Source organism: Gadus morhua, chromosome 9 (assembly GCF_902167405.1).
Source record: "Gadus morhua chromosome 9, gadMor3.0, whole genome shotgun sequence".
NCBI lineage: Eukaryota > Metazoa > Chordata > Actinopteri > Gadiformes > Gadidae > Gadus > Gadus morhua.
The window spans coordinates 20,676,770-20,694,476 of record NC_044056.1 but is presented as its reverse complement, the minus strand read 5'-3'; the positions used below and the strand labels follow the sequence as shown (position 1 = coordinate 20,694,476).

Below are 17,707 nucleotides of genomic sequence, written 5' to 3'. Positions count from 1 at the left end.
GTGCTGTTGTGCTAAAGCTATGAGGCTCAATAAGTGCTGCAGTGAGCCTTGAACCGTACACATAGGGCTGTGTCATCCCAGAGATATAGACACCCTGGAGCTCCTTCACCGCCAATGCCATGCAGCTGCTTCTGCAAAGAAATAGAGAATCCAAAGTGTGTGGTTAGCCAGTAGCCTGAACGTCTGTCCTGGATCAGAAATGTCATTGGTGCTCCAATGACATTTTCCACTGTTCTGCTCACTGTGTCACGTTTCCTTCACTGTGCCACTGGAGAGAAGGGCCTCAAGGAGCAGTTATTTTTCCACTCGCTCTAACCCACCACCTCCTCCTCTCCCTCCCTCTCCCTGTCTGTCTCTCTCCCTCACCCTTTCTCTCTCTCTCCCTCCTACCCTTTCTCTCTCTCTCTCTCTCTCTCTCTCTCTCTCTCTCCCTCTCTCTCTCTCTCTCTCTCTCTCTCTCTCTCTCTCTCTCTCTCTCTCTCTCTCTCTCTCGCTCTTTCTCTCTTCTCCCCCCCCTCTCGTACTCTCTCTCTCATTCTGTCTTTCTCTCTTCATCTCTGTCCTTTTCAGTAGAGTATTTTCTAGCTTGATATCCGGCCTCCACTCATGAAGCACAACATTTGAAGCACACCATTTTGGACAGTCCAAATTTGAACCGTAGCCCCCCGCCCCCCCTGCCCTCCCCAGCCCTCCCCAGCCCCCCTCTACTGCTCTGTGTTGGGCCCTAATGAAGAGGCTAATCGGCCATGAATAATGAGCCAGGATGTGTGTGTGTGTGTGTGTGTGTGTGTTTGACTGTTTGTGTGAGTGCGTGTGTGTGTGTGTGTGTGTATGTTTGTCTGTGTGCGTGTGAGTGTGTGTGTGTGTGTGTGTGTGTGAGAGAGTGTGTTTGTGAGTGAGACGTGTGTGTGTGTGTGTGTGTGTGTGTGTGTGTGTGTGTGTGTGTGTGTGTGTGTGTGTGTGTGTGTGTGTGTGTGTTTGTGTGTGCTTGTATGTGTGGGTTTTTGTGTGTGTGTGTATGATGTTTGTGAGTGAGAGTGTGTATGTGTTCATCTGTGTGTGTATGTGTGAGTGTGTGTGTGTATGTGTGAGTGTGTGTGTGTGCGTTGCGGTGTGAATCCTGGATCTGGATCTCATTAAGCGGCTATCAGGATGGATCAGGCGTTCACGTTGCGGAGTCCACATCTGCTTTTCCCTCTGCTTTCTGTTCCACGCTTTAACTCAGACCATGCGGCGCGGCACGTCACATGATCAGTTTTAACCCCGCCTCCCCCTCTGACCACTTGAATGGGACGGTGTATTTATCCCTCTGTAGGACACCCTGCATCTGGATGGTACCCGCCCAGCCCCCCATGAGACAAAACAAAACAAATAAAGCAGATTGGACCCCCCTGGTCCATTGGGACCTCTGGACTGTTCAAAAGTAGGGTGAGGGGTGGAGTCAGATGAGGGCGGGGCTTCTTGATGGTGCTTAGGGGGTTAGTACTAGATGGTAGGGCTCATTAGGGGTTAGAACTATGATAGGGCTCTGTAGGGGGTTAGTACTAGATGATAGGGCTCAGTAGGGGTTAGTACTATGATAGGGCTCAGTAGGGAGTTAGTACTAGACGGTAGGGCTCAGTAGGGGTTAGTACTATGATAGGGCTCTGTATGGGGTTAGTACTAGATGAAAGGGCTCAGTAGGGGGTTAGTACTATGATAGGGCTCTGTATGGGGTTAGTACTAGATGATAGGGCTCAGTAGGGCTCAGTAGGGGGTTAGTACTATGATAGGGCTCAGTAGGGGGTTAGTACTGTAGATGATAGGGCTCAGTAGGCGTTAGTACTAGATGGTAGGGCTCAGTAGGAGGTTAGTACTGCAGATGATAGGGCTCAGTATGCGTTAGTACTAGATGGTAGGGCTCAGCAGGGGGTTAGTACTAGATGATAGGGCTCAGGGGGTTAGTATTGTAGATGGAGGCGTGTGACTAGAGGAGGGCCTGTTGACAGGTTTGAGGAGGTTTCTTTCCTCTAGACATGCCTGATGTGATGCCTTTAATAAAGCCAAGCCAGGTAGAGAGGAGACACAGTAACAGCTGTCTAGACTGTGTGTGCATATTTAAATGTCATGCACAGCTTTGCATTTGGCTTTGATCACGGGACTAAATTAATGGGCAACTCAACTGGAAACAGTGTTATTTTTTTTTGTCTAATTCTAAGTTATAGTGCTGCTTCTGCCCCTGAGGCCAGACTCCTTGATAAGGTAGTGTTCTGACATTAGCAGGCTGAAGTCAGATGTTGGCTCGATTTTAGGGGATTGAGTCTGGCTCAGAGCACAGAGCTAGTTTTGTTTCCCTTCTGATCTCAACCACGTTTGCGGCGCTTTTGAACTATTTTAAAATTTGAATGGGCTACCAATTCAAATTTAGAACATGCCATATATCTGGTTTGATATTATTTTACACTGATGATATGGTTACAAATCAATCACAACTCACAGTTTTTCAAATCTCAAACACTTTGAGTTGAATGTCAGAACAATGGCATCTAATATGGTGCTGGCTCTCACTTATTTCTTATTAATTGTGAGTTTCTATCCGACATTTTCTCCTTCATTCTCTCCGTGCCGCGAGCGGGAAGAGCATTGATTACCCATTTTTATGTTTATGTTTATGTCATCTGCTTGCAGGGCGGCTCCGTTATTAAAACTCAATGGACCTTGTGAAAACACATTCATTTCCTGTGAGGTATCGCTCTCTCCCACTCTAAATAAAACTCCTTGTAATCATGTCAGCCAGGTTGGTGCACGATGCACCAATCACCACACCGTGGTGATTGGTTACATTAAGATTGTGATGTGTTGCTATATCCTCATGGCCATCCTTATCCTCACCATCACCACATGCAACGTCTGTGTGTGTGTGTGTGTGTGTGTGTGTCTGTGTGCTATTTTCATACCTGCTTACACCTCTGTCTTGTTTGCTGACCAGTAGGTCTAGTTTGTACAGAGCAGCAGTCAATTTTTCACTCATAGGAACCCAATTTTTCTTTGGCGAATAAACTCAATGGTACATTTCTTGGTTAACGGCTTTTGGAAACTAATCCTTTCTCAAAATAACACTTAGATTCAATGCTACGTCCCTATGAATTCCTTCCATCAAGCATATTATACGACCCTGTCATCTTAATACCGGGTCTGCAGTCTTATTTCTTGCTCTGGGTTTCAAGGCTTTCCACAGGGGTTTTCATGTGGATCGACTCTCACTAAAACCTCCCAGCCCGACTGTTTACCGAAGCTGGTATTTCTGAATTGCCAGCATTTTCCCCACCACCGTGAGGTCTGCGTGAAGATACGAGTGGAGTTAATATGCCGCTAACAAGATGTAGCCCCAGAAGTTAACAACACAAACAGCAGGCTCGCAGCGTGCCTAACGAACTCCTGGTGAATTAGCCCGATCGGCCGTTTGTCTCAGTCTGCCAGATGCTGAGCAACACCTGTCCTTCAGACGCTGGATGTATCCACGACAACGCAACAACATGGCAATCAAGCAACACAGTGTCAATGCTGAAGAACAAAGTTAGCATTAGTAGTGTAGTCTCGTATCTCGAACCTTAGTTCACACATTAGATACGTAACTCTGACACGTTGTATATTTATAATTGAATGTCGAATCTTGTTTATTGTTTGCGTTCTTCTTCAGCTTGACCGAAAGTCAATTATATTATATTCAATGAATGATATGTATTCTTCTTTGAAGCTTTTGGAATAAACATCCACACATGGGTTCCCCCAAGGGGCGCGGCGCGATGTTGACGGAGAAAGACATCAATGTGGGCCACAGACCAGGCCAGCCCTCCCTTAAAGAGGACCCACTGCGATTCTATAGTTTGTCCTTGAGCTCAATAAAGGGAGGTTGATCTTTTTCCAGGTCAGTCGCTGGCGAAGTTTCTCACAGGCTCCCCATGCTATAGCAACATCAGTGTACTAAAAGGGCACTGCATTCTGTCTAAGGAATCCATTGTTATTATGAAGGAGGATATTCTTTACGTAAATGTACAAATGTTTGTATCGCTACATTTCCAGAATGCCCAGCAGTAAATGCTGTGAAAGGTTGCTGCCTCCTTAAAAGGGGGATCCCAATGTTACCCATGTCAGTTTCTCTACATCACAAGCTTGGCAGATCTCCACACTGAAACCAGACCACTACCCGATTGCCCTTTAAAGGGGGCTATCCCAGGCTTTCAAATAACCACTGCAAACTACATTGGAACCAGTTGGAAGTCCAGTAGAATAACAAACTTCTCTGGATTCACCCAGAGCTAGGAGTAATTCATGTCGCACCCCAAAATTAGATTAGCGTGGCGGAAAAAGCGTTGCAATCCATTAAGCAGTGTCATTTGCTAGAAATGACATTTAATTACATAATGATAGTAATGATCTCACATTGCTTACAGCTGCCAAGCCCAGTGTGTGTGTGTTAATGCATGCTCTGTTCAAGAAGCATGCTCAGACGGTGGCCCCTTGAGGACAAACCCCAAGAGGAGCTCTGAGTCACACACTGCTGCCCCTCTCAGGGGTCAGACTGGGGGGATCAGACTGAGGGCCGTGACGGGTGACAGGGTGAACCGCTGGTGAAACACTGCTGTAACACATGAGTGCTTGGACGTGTGTGAATGGCCACAGTGTCAAGCCATGGATTGGCTAATTTGGTGTTAAGCAACCACCATTGTGGTGTCAGATCACCCAGCAATCAATAATTCCTGACAGTGGAATCATCGCTGAAACAAAAATAAAGCTCTGCATGCATGGAAACGTTGTTACGTTCAGCCCATTCTATCTATTGGATGTTCAATTTTTTTAGATTGATTTCCGTGTATGGATAAACCTGCATGCTGAGGTCTTGGCTGTCCTCTGTAGCACCCTTCCACTGTGGCCCCAACACCACAGAGCCTGGCCTCCCGTTCCACCGCCACAGAGGGCTCTGTCCTGGACCTGCTCTGTCCTGGCCCTGCTCTGTTACGGTCCCTCACACCACAGTGTGTCTCTTCAGGTGGTCAACAACAATAGAGGAGCATAACGTGTGTGGGAGGGATGTGGTTCGTCCTGGATACAAAGGGATGTGGAAGCAGCCATGGGCTTGGTCTAACAACCAGCAGTATGTTAGTCAGAGAAGTGCCCCCCGGACTAGGACGTACATTTATGCGCCCTATTTAATGCATGGATGCATTGAATCCATGTTTTCCAATTATTATTATTATTTTTTCATTTTGTTCCTGTTACTGAAACACAGGTTTCTTGTTTGCCTGTCTGATTAATCCAACTGCTTTTACTTTGTAAGGTCAACCCTTGAAGGTCAACCCTTGATAAAGTCCCCTTGATAAATCTTAATCCATAAATATCTGTGGTACGTTTATTACAGGAAAAGGAAAACCTCCACCAACTTCGCCTTGGAGTTGAAACACTCCAAGGTGAGTTTAAACTTAAATGTTAATTACAAGGCGAGGCAAAGCAGGAGGAGGCACTTTAAATTGCCCCCACCGAACCAAGGTTGTGTATATTGATTTAGAAAGAAGGATAAGGGGAGAGGGGGTGTTGTCTTTACGGCAGCTACATCAGCTACATCAGCTACATCAGCTACAATCATCTACCTTTCCTTTTCCTGGTACCAGTGTAAATGTTCAACAGATATGGATTAACCTTTAAAGAGGTGGTGGTTTTGAAATAAGTGTTTTCAGGAAACTTGCATTCTTGCCAGCAGCTTCTTATTCAAAACGTGCAGCAGCAGCCTCATCATGTCTGTACGGCTCGTGGCAGTTCAACCCTGATCCCTCTTTGCATCTTGTTTGCATACTCTGATCACTGCAACAAGAAGGTGTGGTTAACCATGGTCTATCGTCTGAGTCGCTTTTAAAACCCAATAGCCTACCGTAGAGGCATTTACTAAAATACGACTACCACCTCTACATTCAGAGGCTGGATATCTGCCAGAAAATCTCTTGTTCAAATGAGTGCGAGTGTAATTGTGGGTCTAATGTGTGATAGTGTAGCTTCCTCCTTATGCCTCCAGTGTAAATCACTTTACACAAGATTCAGAGAGAGAGAGAGAGAGAGAAAGAGAGCACAAGAGAGAGGGAGGAAGGAAAAAGGGGCATGCCCCAACACTACATTCATCCTCTAATGACACAGTGAGAGAGAGAGAGCGAGAGCAGCTCCTGTGGGGTTCTTGGTTTACGTAAAGCGGTGCAGGTGATGAAGCCTGCTCGGCGGACTGAGGGACAGATTTAACCGCACCGAGGGACTTTTGTTGCTGTTGCGACGTGCGTTCTCCCCCGAGGGGGGGAGGTCAATCGTTTCGTTGATAGGGTTAGAGGCCCTATCAGGTCAGAGGTCACGTAGCCTAATGTGCACGCACCACACACAATCCAAATAATCAATCTCAATACGTTCTTAAGGTGAGGCTTAAAACAACAACAGATGTTGGGTTTGTGTTATCTTAGTGCAGTTTAGGGTATGATTAACAAGACTTGGTTAGAGTACAATTTGAGTCTTTTGTCCCTCCTTGTTCGGGTCACACAGTGTGCAGCATGAGCAGTGGCTTCATGCCTGTTTATCGTCAATACGAAGACTCGCACACATACTAACCCTTTCGGCCTACTTTGTCGTCTAACGCACACACAACAGTTACACACCATCTGTTGGTTTCCCTCCCGATCACCCTATAAACCGTGTGTTTCAACGTTCCTCTGCTCCACCTCCTCCCTCTCCCAGATGCGAAGGAGAGGACGACCAGACACTTCTCAGTCCCAGGGCTGCTGAACTTCACCTCTCTGCTGCTCAGCAAGGAGGACAACATGCTGTACCTGGGAGCGCGGGAGGCCCTGTTTGCTCTGGACCTCACTGACATCACCACTCCCAGGCTGCAGAGGAATGTAAGTCCTGCATGATTCACATAATGGATCAGCACAGATAGTGAACAAATGACAGTTCAAATGCAAATGGTTGTACGTTCTATATATATATATATATATATATATATATATATAGAACGTACAACCATTTGCATTTGAATATATATGTATCTTTGCACCCAAATACACAATGCATCTAATAAATGTTACTTTAATTAACCTAATCCAATATTTGTATTTACATCGTTGGAGTGGATCATTTCCTTGGTGGTTAATGTGCAAAGAAAAAAAAATGTGCGCGAGCTATGACATAATTGGAGATACGCTATTTATATCATGCCTAACAATTACTGTATTTTCCACAGATTACATGGAACACTCCGGCAAGCAAGCGAGATGAGTGCAGTTTCAAAGGAAAGGACTTGCAGGTGAGAATTGTCTAGTGCAGGAACAGTCCACAATACAGTGGATGAATTCCAGATGTAGGCTCTCTGTTTTTAGAATCAAACCATGGTGGTTTCCAGTTAGACCTGCACATTTCTGTTAAACTAGTCAAAGAGGGTTCGCGTCAGTACTCTTTGTCCGTGGTAGCAGATAATTCATAACACAGTGTGCGGATTGTTTCAGCAGTGTTTTGAAACCATTTGAATTCATTCATTGAAATTAATAAGAGGTTTATGCTCTAGAAATGTACTTCAAGGAGCTTCTCCTGTTCTGCTATGTTTTACCATTATAAAATCCCTGCTCTCTTCTGTTTTTCCAAAAACAGAAGGATTGTTTCAACTACATCAAGATTTTACTGCGTTATAACAGCACTCATCTGTACGTGTGTGGGACATATGCCTTCAGCCCTACCTGTGCATACATAGTGAGTTTTTACTGGAACCTGTCATCTATAACTGTCGTGCTGACCCTTTATTGTGTGTTTCTGTTTCAAGTCCATTATGACTCTGGTCTGTCTCCTCAGTTGGCAATCACATCGGTGTTGTGAAATACTAAACACAGAACGACAGTCTCTCTAGTGGTTAGGGGTTTTGACCCCAAGGCGATGGTTCTGGGTTCAAATCCCAATGACCAAAGTCTACCTTAGGCATCCTAGAGCTAGACGCCTGACCCCAATCTGCTCCTTAATGATGTATAGGAATTCAATGTAAGTTGCTTTGGATAAAGAGTCTGCTAAATCGCTCAATACAACATAAGTCGTACAATTGCAGAGGAATCTTTAAACTCTTGACGACCGGCAACCACTATCTTGACAGACCTTAAATCAACATGAGTCCAACCTTTAAAAACAAACACACAGATGGTTGAAAAACTACTTTAAAGTTCCAAAAGTATAGTCAAGGTTTCCAAAGAAACAACCTCCCCTCATTCTTCCAAACATTTGATTACCCATACCACAATCCTCTATAAACACAAAGGTATGACCTGTCCTTGAGTCGACCGCTATCCACTCATTTGAGGCTTGGCTGCAGGGATTCTCTGACCATCCAGCAGCACAGCTCATGTGGTCTCTGCCATAGACCTGTACTTTCAGACAGACCTGCTGTGTGTGTTTATATGTGTGAGGGTTTGAGCATCCACGTGTGCACATATCTCTATGTGTGTTTATGTGTGTGCGCACCTGTCTGTCTGTGTGTGTGTGTGTGTGTGTGTGTGTGTGTGTGTGTGTGTATGTGTGTGTGTGTGTATGTATGTGCATGAGTTGCTGTGTATGTGTATGTACCCCGGCGTGCATGTAGGCTTGAGTGTTTGTGTATAGTTTTACCTGTGTGTGTGTGTGTGTGCGTGCGTACACATCGTCGTGCGTACACGATATGTCTTTCAGACATATCTTTGTCATCATGTTTAAATGCTAACGTATGTGGGTGTGTGTTTGTTCATTTGTTTCTGTAAGTGTGTATGTGTATGTATCGTGGTGTGCATATGTGCTTGAGTGTGTGTGTATATTTTTGCCTGAGTGTGTGTGTGTGTGTGTGTGTGTGTGTGTGTGTGTGTGTGTGTGTGTGTGTGTGTGTGTGTGTGTGTGTGTCTGTGTGTGTGTGTGTGTGTGTGTGTGTGTGTGTGTGTGTGTGTGTGTGTGTGTGTGTGTGCGTACAGAGGGCCCTGTCTGTCGGCCATATCTGTGTCTTTATGTTTAAATCCTAACGCATGTGTGTTTGTGTGTTTGTGTGTGTTTGTTTTCCAGAACGCTACAGACTTCTCTCTGGTGAGAGGCTCTGGCGGAGAGATTGTCACAGAAGACGGGCGCAGCCGCTGCCCTTTCAACCCTGAATACAAATCCACCGCCATCATGGCCGGTAGGTCTCCCGGCGCTCGTTACTCTGTCACAGTAAATCTGCCCCCAAAGTTTTGTTAACACACTTACCTAAATGGCCCACTGTGGCTATCAGGGAGTTCATTGGCTGCAGCTGGTTCAGAATGCTATAAATTGGGTCTTTAGGTTTCACTGCCGTGTACAACGCCCACACTGCGGCGGCAAACCAATTCATTGCCCTGGTTTATTTAGTTCTGTGTTTTTTGTTTCAGATGGAGAGCTATATGCCGGGACAGTCAGTAATTTCCAAGGAAATGAACCTATTATTTACAAGAGCCTCGGACATGGAACTGCACTTAAAACTGAAAATTCATTAAATTGGCTCCAAGGTAAGGTCATTGTGCTTCTTTTACGGTTGACGTTTTATTCCATAGTGCAGTCACAAATAAGGGTAAACTCTCCTAATGATCCGGGGAAACATCCTCCAATTATATTGTTTTCAAAAGAACAAAACAAGGTATGGACTAAGTATAATACAGTACTCCTAACGGGGTTTTGAGGCAGCTCTGACAGGTTAGACTCCATGCCACCCCTCTTTGACTCCCTTAACCCTTGCTGCTGGATGTTGAAGTCACAGGGAGTAAAGGGGATTTTATCGCTGCTGGATGCGGGAACTATCATGGCTGACGGCATGTTCACCCCGGCTGCTTTCTTCTTCTATGTTTTCCTTCTTCTAGAGCCCTCTTTCGTGGGCTCCGCCTACATACAAGAGAGCCTCCCCAAGGGCAACCCAGTCGGGGACGACGACAAGATCTACTTCTTCTTCAGCGAGGCCGGGAAAGAGTTCGACTTCTTCGACAACACAATCGTGTCACGCATCGCCCGCGTCTGCAAGGTGAGCAGAACCTCCGACACCGGGAGAGTGGGAACGGTGTCCGGCTCACCATGCCTCCTCTCTCTCTCCAACCCCCCCCCCCCCCCTCCCCCCTCTCTCCCCCCTCACAGCCGCTCTGGCATGGTCGACTCTTGCTTAATATCCAATCAGTGGAGTCGTGGTGCAACTGCATCCATCTGCGTTTACTTGGGTTGGAATGCTGTGCTGTTATTGGTCTGGGGTGGACGGAGTTCAGAGTCATCGGCGATGACGCAGGAGCCTGTGCTGGAACAACATTCCTTCTTTTGCTGCGTTTCCCTTTGTTTGTGCGCTCCTCTCCGCGGTCTTCTCCTCACATTTCTAGTGTGTTTCAGGCGATATGACCGCTGAAGAAAGCTCCTGATATGGCTCAGGGGCTGACCAATCATACATGCTTCGTATGACATTACCAGCACAAACACAAGATGGACAATCCGTGGTTTATCCACTAGTAGTGGGAGTGGGAAGATAATTTATTGTGATTTCCTTCCAGTTAATAGTGTGGGAGACAACTAGGTTGAACAACTAGACACGATCTTTCATGTTCATTCTTGTGCAAAAACTGAAAGAGATACTGGTACTTTTTTAATCCATCTTCACCTAACCTTGACTCTGCCCCATTACTCATTGTGTTGCATAATTTACACCGTTTACATGAGACCTCACATGGTATCACTTTCTGGGCCTGGTGTGCTTTGGGTTTCCTCCTCCCAGATTGTTTACATTTCCTACCAGGAGTGTTCAATCCAAATGAGTCCGGGGCAACGCGTTCCCAGGCAGCAGATGAAGGTCATCGTAAATGTCAAGGTTCCAAATAAACATGAACAAATCATTGGTCAGTGAAGGGGAATAGCTCGAGAGCAATGCCCCTCCTTCCTTTGAAAGTAGAAGCGTGTGCCCGCCCCAATGTTCCTATAGTTGTTATTTTCTTCTTGTTCATTTTCTCCCTATAGCCAGTCTCAATGATGCGTATTGTTTTCATGACCTAGAAGGCCAAAACCTCAGGGAATATCTTTGTGTTTGGCACACTTGATTGGGCTCAGAATGGCTTCGCTCTGAGAGGTTAATGCCTCTCAATTAAAAGAATCCAAACAGCTCCAGGTCCCAGTGCAGCATACGGTTGTTGGTTTCTGACCACTTATAGTGAAAACAAAAGCATAGAAAATGCCACGTTTTCTTTCAAGCGTGGAAGCGATTCCTCAGTGAGCCAGCCAGCCGGAACAACAGCAGAGAGGAAGTGTTGTGAATTAAACATCACCAAAGTAAAGAACCCACTTGAAGCAGGGACTGCAGGGCTTAGGTCAGCATCTGTGATGGCTCGCCCTCATTTTCGGTCAGACTGGTCACCCTCTATAGAGTGGCTCCACCTAGTGGTCAGCGGGTTGAACTGCTAGTTTCTGATCTTATTCCATTCATTTTTTGCAGGGTGACAAAGGAGGCGAGAGGGTCCTGCAGAAGAAGTGGACCACCTTCCTCAAGGCCCAACTGTTGTGCTCCCTGCCTGACGACGGCTTCCCCTTCAACATCATCCAGGACATGTTTGTGTTGACGCCGCACCCTGAAGACTGGAGGAACACGGTCTTCTATGGAGTCTTCACGTCTCAATGGTGACTAGGCTGTTCCCTTTAAACATCACCTATCGGTGGCTGTCCATTGAAAAGCCCCTGTCTCAGATATGTCAATATGATCCTCATGGATTGCTATTTATTATCCGAATGGCAACAGATGGTAGTCTGGTGGTTACGGGGTCAGCGCCCAATATCTGAAGTCTACCTGTAGGTCTCCTTCTGCCAGTAGCCTAGCCCCTACCTGCTGTTTGACCACAGCTATCTTAATCAATCCACTGTACGTCACTTCGGCTTGAAGTGTCTGCCAAATGACTCCTTTGTAAATACGCTCCTCTGACTTATGTTTCTGGTATGTAGGCCGGCTCAAATGTGTATCCAGCGTACTGTACCCCAGACCTCTGCGTGTATGCAGTCAGCCTCTTACAGGCTGCTCCGTGTCTCCCCAGGTATAAAGGGGCGTCTGGCAGCTCGGCGGTATGTTCCTTCACAATGGACCAGGTGGAGAAGGCTTTCAGCGGGCGTTACCGCGAGGTCAACCGAGACACGCAGCAGTGGTACACGTACAATCACCCGGTCCCGGAGCCGCGCCCAGGAGCCGTGAGTTCCCGTGTACACCTCCCTGGCTAAACACACTCAACCACAGAGTATCTACGTCAAGGCCAGCGATCAGCAGAATGCCTGTTGGGGACTGAGGAAAATGTCTGCAAGCTTGCTTCACCCAGGGTCTCGGTTGAAACACATCACTGCATCTGCCCCTCTCCCCCCCTCTTTAATTTCCTATCAGCTTTCCTTCATTTGAAATACATCACACAACATCACCACGCGCAGAGAAAGGGGACTCATACAGGAAGGGCGAGAGGCAGCATCTCTCTCTGATTGGCTGTTGGGTATTCCAATTGGTTAGTTTCCATGTGTTTGCTTTTGTAGTGCATCACCAACGGAGCCAGGGAGCAGGACATCCCGTCCTCGCTGCACATGCCGGACAAGGTGCTGAACTTCGTGAAGGACCACTTCCTGATGGACAGCGTGATCCGCAGCCAGCCCCTCCTGCTCAAGCGCAACGTGCGCTACACGCAGATCGCCGTGCACCAGTTCCAGGCCGTTCCTAAGGCCTACGATGTGCTGTTCATCGGCACAGGTAATCCACGCGTCTGTCCCCTGATCCAGTGTAATGCGCCATGTCGTCATGTCAAACAGCCTCACCGACAAAGCTCAATATGCTAATAATGTTTTTTCTTTTTTATCAGACGATGGGAGGCTTCACAAAGCGATCAACATCAACAACAAGATGTACATCATTGAGGAGATGGTGATCTTCCCTGACGGACAACCAGTGCAGCACATCGAACTGGACTCTGAAAAGGTAGGGTAGAGTTTGGTTTGTTTCTGTGTTTATCTGGGAGTAGTGAGGATCTCAGTGAAATACCTAATTGCAGGAGTCTTGCCATAAATACCTCAATATCTGTTTAGAGGTTCCTTGGGAGGAGCGGCTTCAACGGGGGCTGTTATGATTACATTATGGTTACAGGCCCTGTAAGCGGAGCCGCTAAGATGAGCTTAAATGGTTCCTGGATCCAGTCCTCTCTATTGCTCTTGTGTTGTTTGACTTGTGGGAAATGAAATAGACGCTTGATTCGGAGAAAATATCATCCATCTGCCGCTGAGTGAGGGACGCGGGGAAAGACTTGTGACCAATAACTAATACGACCGATAACTCCCCTTTTCTCCTGTGACCCCCCCCCCAACAGGGCCTGCTCTATGTGTCCACGTTGTCTGGCTTGGTGGAGGTGCCGGTGGCCAACTGCTCCAACTACCAAAGCTGTGGAGAGTGTGTCCTCTCCAGGGACCCTTACTGCGCGTGGACCGGGAGGCAGTGCATGGACATCAGACAGGTGCCCCCCGGCAGGTGTGTGTCTTTATAATGAACAGAGAATATTAGATGGGCCCTCTGAGCTCAGTCGGCTATACTTTGGGGAGCTTGTTGACTGCAATGTCTGTGTGTGTGTTCAGTGTTTGGCAGCAGGATGTGGATGACGCCGACACGTCGGCCATTTGCAACAGGAGCGTGCCCAGCCCGCGGTTCGCTAGACCTCCGCCGACACGTAAGCTGGGACCCTGTCACTCTGGCATCTAGCTTTTATCTTTCATTCACTCGCATGAATTAAATGACATGAAAACTACCAATGACCTCATCACTTCAGTTTGTTGAGTTATAATCTCAAGCATCGCATTTTAGTCGAGCAGAATCTTTTTCAAAATCGGTTCTTGTAATTTATTTTAATTAAAAGACAGTGAAAGGTTCTTATTTATAATGTTTCCTGATCTCCCCCCCCGGTCCAAAGAGGCGACCCCCTGCCAGGCGATCATCATCCCGGCCAACACCTTCAAGGTGCTGCCCTGCAAGCTGCGCTCCAACCTGGCCCAGCGGCGCTGGGAGCACGGCGAGACGGCGGGCCACTTCCACTACCCCAGCCCGGAGGGCGGGCTGGTGGTGGTGGCGCAGGCCGACCGCCAGGACACCTACGTCTGCTGGTCGGTGGAGGAGGGCTTCAAGCAGCTGCTGGCCAACTACTGCGTGCGCGGCGAGGCCAAGCGGGAGAACACCACGCCGCAGCCGCCGCCGCCGCCGGCAGCGGGCCGGCCCGGGACCTCGGCGCCGCCCCGCGGGGAGACGGTGGTCGTGCAGGGGGAGAGCCGCTCGCTGCAGAGCACCAAGACCTACTGGAACGAGCTGATCGTGGTGTGCGCCCTGCTGGCCTTCTCCCTGCTCGTGTTCTCCCTGTTCGTGGTGTACAGGAACCGCGACCGCATGAAGTCCATGCTGAAGGAGGGCGAGTGTCCCGCCATGCAGCAGAAGAAGAAGAAGATGCTGCCGCCGCCGCAGAGGGTCGCGGGGAAGCCCGCCGAGAGCCTGCCGCTCAACGGCAGCTCGCCGGCGGCCGTGGCCGCGCCGGACCACAAGGGCTACCACACGCTCAACGACAACTACATCTGCAGCACGCCGCAGCACGAGTGCTCCTCCCCGGAGAACAGCAAGAGCTTCTCGGAGTCGGAGAGCAGGCCCCTGAACGTGAAGGAGAGCCACGTGGCGGTGTCGCCCATCAGCCCTCGGCCGCGCGTCAGGCTGGGCTCCGAGATCAAAGACTCCATTGTGTGAGGTTCGATGCGGATTTAACGCGGGGCGCACCCTTGCGTGTGCAGTGACCGACCCGGTGAGCCCCAAACAGAAAGGAGACTTTTTGCGAGCACTTGCGGGGAAAAAACGACAAGCACACCCTAGAGAACAGAACAGGACACTGAATAGCTTCAAACTCCACACGGCCGTCATTTTTATAACACAGCCTTTTGCACTTTTTGTCTCCTGAGTTTGTTTCTGTGATCCATACACATTTCCTTTTGTTACTTTTACACAAATGCTTATTTTTTTCAAATGCACTCACATGCGGGTTTGCCTCCAGACTTGTGAAGCATTTCCACAACCCTCAAACAGCGTTGTGAATACAGAGAGGAGGCTGTCCTACGCGATCCTTCTTGGATTTCTAACAGTTCTTAGCATTACATGTCCGTCCAAATCAACCTCTTGTAATGCTTTGAAAGGACAGATGAGTGTTGGAGCTTTGAAAAGACCTTCAAAAGACCCAGAGCCCATTTAGATCCTGTATTTCACAGGAGCTGTTCACCATGAACCCTTCGGGAGTTCAATACACACAATCCACAAGAAACACTTTTGCCTGGAGTTTTATGAAGAGAAAAAACACATTTCTTTACATACCTGTGCAGCCATGGTATGGTATGTCATCGCTTTCTCTTTGATATAAATCAAGGGACCATTTGTTCTGATAAGAAAGAAAGCACAAATGAGCACATGTTAAGAAAGAATGGGGCATTTTTCTCCATGAGTTGCTTAACAATTTGAGGATATTTCCAACAAAGAAAAACATATTGGAAAATTTGGACTTCAATACATTTGGCTTCATAGTGTTGTTTGTATAGGTATGTAAAATGCCGGTGATTTTGGTCAAGCTTTTCCTTCAATAATGTGAGAAAGGGAATAACCCCATTCCAGGTATTATGCTGTTGTTCACCAAACAGGCAGACTATGCAAAGTAAAAAATGTGAAGTGGGGTGAACCTCACCTTGAGACTGCAAGCACATGGGAGTTGTATAGAGGAATGTTGATGCCCCCCCCCCCAACCCTCACATACACACACACACACACACACACACACAGACACACACACACACACACACACACACACACACACACACACACACACACACACACACACACACAGAGCGCTGGTCATTATAATGTTTTAAATGTTTGAGGAAGATTATATGATGATAGTAAAGATGTGGGTTCATAGATAATTGTTTTGCTGGAACACTTCAGTCACTAAGAATTTCTAGAATGACAGGTACAATGACAATGAAATTCCAGGCATCATTAAAACAACAGCAAATAAATCTACTGCCTTAAAGAAAATAATAGTTCATAGATACAAGTTTTTTCCTACTTTTAGTGGTAAAAACAGCTATTCTCTGTCACAATGTTTGAATTCAGCCTAACACATCCTTTGTTATCATTATGATTGGTAATCATGTTCAACGTGTTATTCATTACTCCAAAGACCAGTCACATAGTGTTGAGTATTATTAAAGATTACATTAGTTATTGTTTTATTTTATTTTACAAAAACAACAGCATTTTCAATGATACAAAAAAGTTATTTTGAACAATTTAATGCATTGATTTTGCACATACTTTCAAACGAGCCTTAGTTTGGCTGGGTTTTCAATTTGGCACCAAACCTGCCTATGGGAAATTGTGTGATGCCTTTAAGTAAAATGTAATAATCATAATATGTGCCTCCTGAAATACAAAAACGATTAAATCAGCACCATGGGCATAGATACTAGATACTCTAACGGCTACAGAATCACGTTCTGACATGATTGGCCAAAGCACGGCAGAAAATTGATATTTTGAACAATGTTGAAAAGGATTTGCGTTGTGTTTTTTACAGTTGGTTCGTCAGGGCAGGGGTTGAATTCTTTGAAGTGTAGCACAGGAAAATAACCACTGGCTTTATTTTGAAGTATAACACAATAAATGAAATTGAGTTTGCGTAAAAGCAAAAACAAATTGTACAGCTTTCAATGATGGGACATGTTATGACTGAAACACAACATCAACAACAAAAACACATGTACTTTTGAAAGACTGTTACAAATAATAATTACGATGATAATACATGAGTATTAATGAATAATATGATTAATAATAATACATGGCAGCTTTACTGTAGTGGTTGTCATTGGAACAATAATAATTTTGCCAAGAACAGAACAATAAATGTTAGTTATTTAGTCAAAGATGTACAGTAGTGCTTTTAAAAAAATAAAACAAATCTGCCTTCATAGTTTCTAACATAGGCACTCTGAAAGCCAGCGTTTTTGCAGTATCATTGCCTACTTTCTCGTATATGACCACTAGCCAAGCTTTCTGTTTGTGCCTGTGCAAATTGCTCAGATTGGTCAAAATGTATTATAAGAAATGTTTTTGATGTAAAAAGAAAAAAAAGAAAAAAGTATTGTAAATTCAGCTGCCAATGTAAAAAAATATTGTGAATTGTATTTTTGTAATATACATCACTGCTGTTTGTTTTTATTTTTTATTGTACTGTATATAAAAGCACTTTATTTTAATTTTTCAAATAAAGATTAAATTGCTATATATATGTTTCATTTCCTTATTGTGTTCTCATCAGTTCCCCCTTGTGGCAACTAACCAGAACTGCGTTTGAAATAGGCTACCACAGAGCTGTTAAAAGAGATCAGCAAATGGCTCTGGGCGACCATAGCATCCTAATTGTAAGATATCTCAAGCTTGTTGAATACATATGGCCATCGGCGTACGCATGGTCATACGCTACTATGAAAAGCAATGACGTGTTTCAGCGTCATCATCACATCGCGGCATCATTTAGTTTCAGCACAGAGCGTCCAACCTATGGTCAACAACACATATGCGCATTATGTGGATAGCAGGTGGAGTTCATTTGTTTTAATGAGATAAGGT

At 46.1% G+C, this 17,707-nt stretch overlaps 1 protein-coding gene across 3 annotated transcripts in view; it reads left to right on the top strand.

Annotated features, from left to right (window-relative positions):
• The window catches only part of sema4ba (sema domain, immunoglobulin domain (Ig), transmembrane domain (TM) and short cytoplasmic domain, (semaphorin) 4Ba), a 39,341-nt gene extending 21,979 nt beyond the window's left edge, over positions 1-17,362 (top strand). For all 3 annotated transcript variants that reach the window (XM_030366227.1, XM_030366228.1, XM_030366226.1), the window contains exons 3-15: positions 6,748-6,908; positions 7,253-7,315; positions 7,657-7,755; positions 9,076-9,187; positions 9,417-9,533; positions 9,882-10,039; positions 11,483-11,664; positions 12,072-12,222; positions 12,553-12,763; positions 12,873-12,988; positions 13,374-13,531; positions 13,636-13,727; positions 13,968-17,362. In XM_030366227.1, coding sequence (XP_030222087.1) covers positions 6,748-6,908; positions 7,253-7,315; positions 7,657-7,755; positions 9,076-9,187; positions 9,417-9,533; positions 9,882-10,039; positions 11,483-11,664; positions 12,072-12,222; positions 12,553-12,763; positions 12,873-12,988; positions 13,374-13,531; positions 13,636-13,727; positions 13,968-14,782 — 2,435 coding nt within the window. In that variant the 3' untranslated portion in view covers positions 14,783-17,362. The remainder of the gene's footprint in view (positions 1-6,747; positions 6,909-7,252; positions 7,316-7,656; positions 7,756-9,075; positions 9,188-9,416; positions 9,534-9,881; positions 10,040-11,482; positions 11,665-12,071; positions 12,223-12,552; positions 12,764-12,872; positions 12,989-13,373; positions 13,532-13,635; positions 13,728-13,967) is intronic.
• Positions 17,363-17,707: the final 345 nt, after the last annotated feature.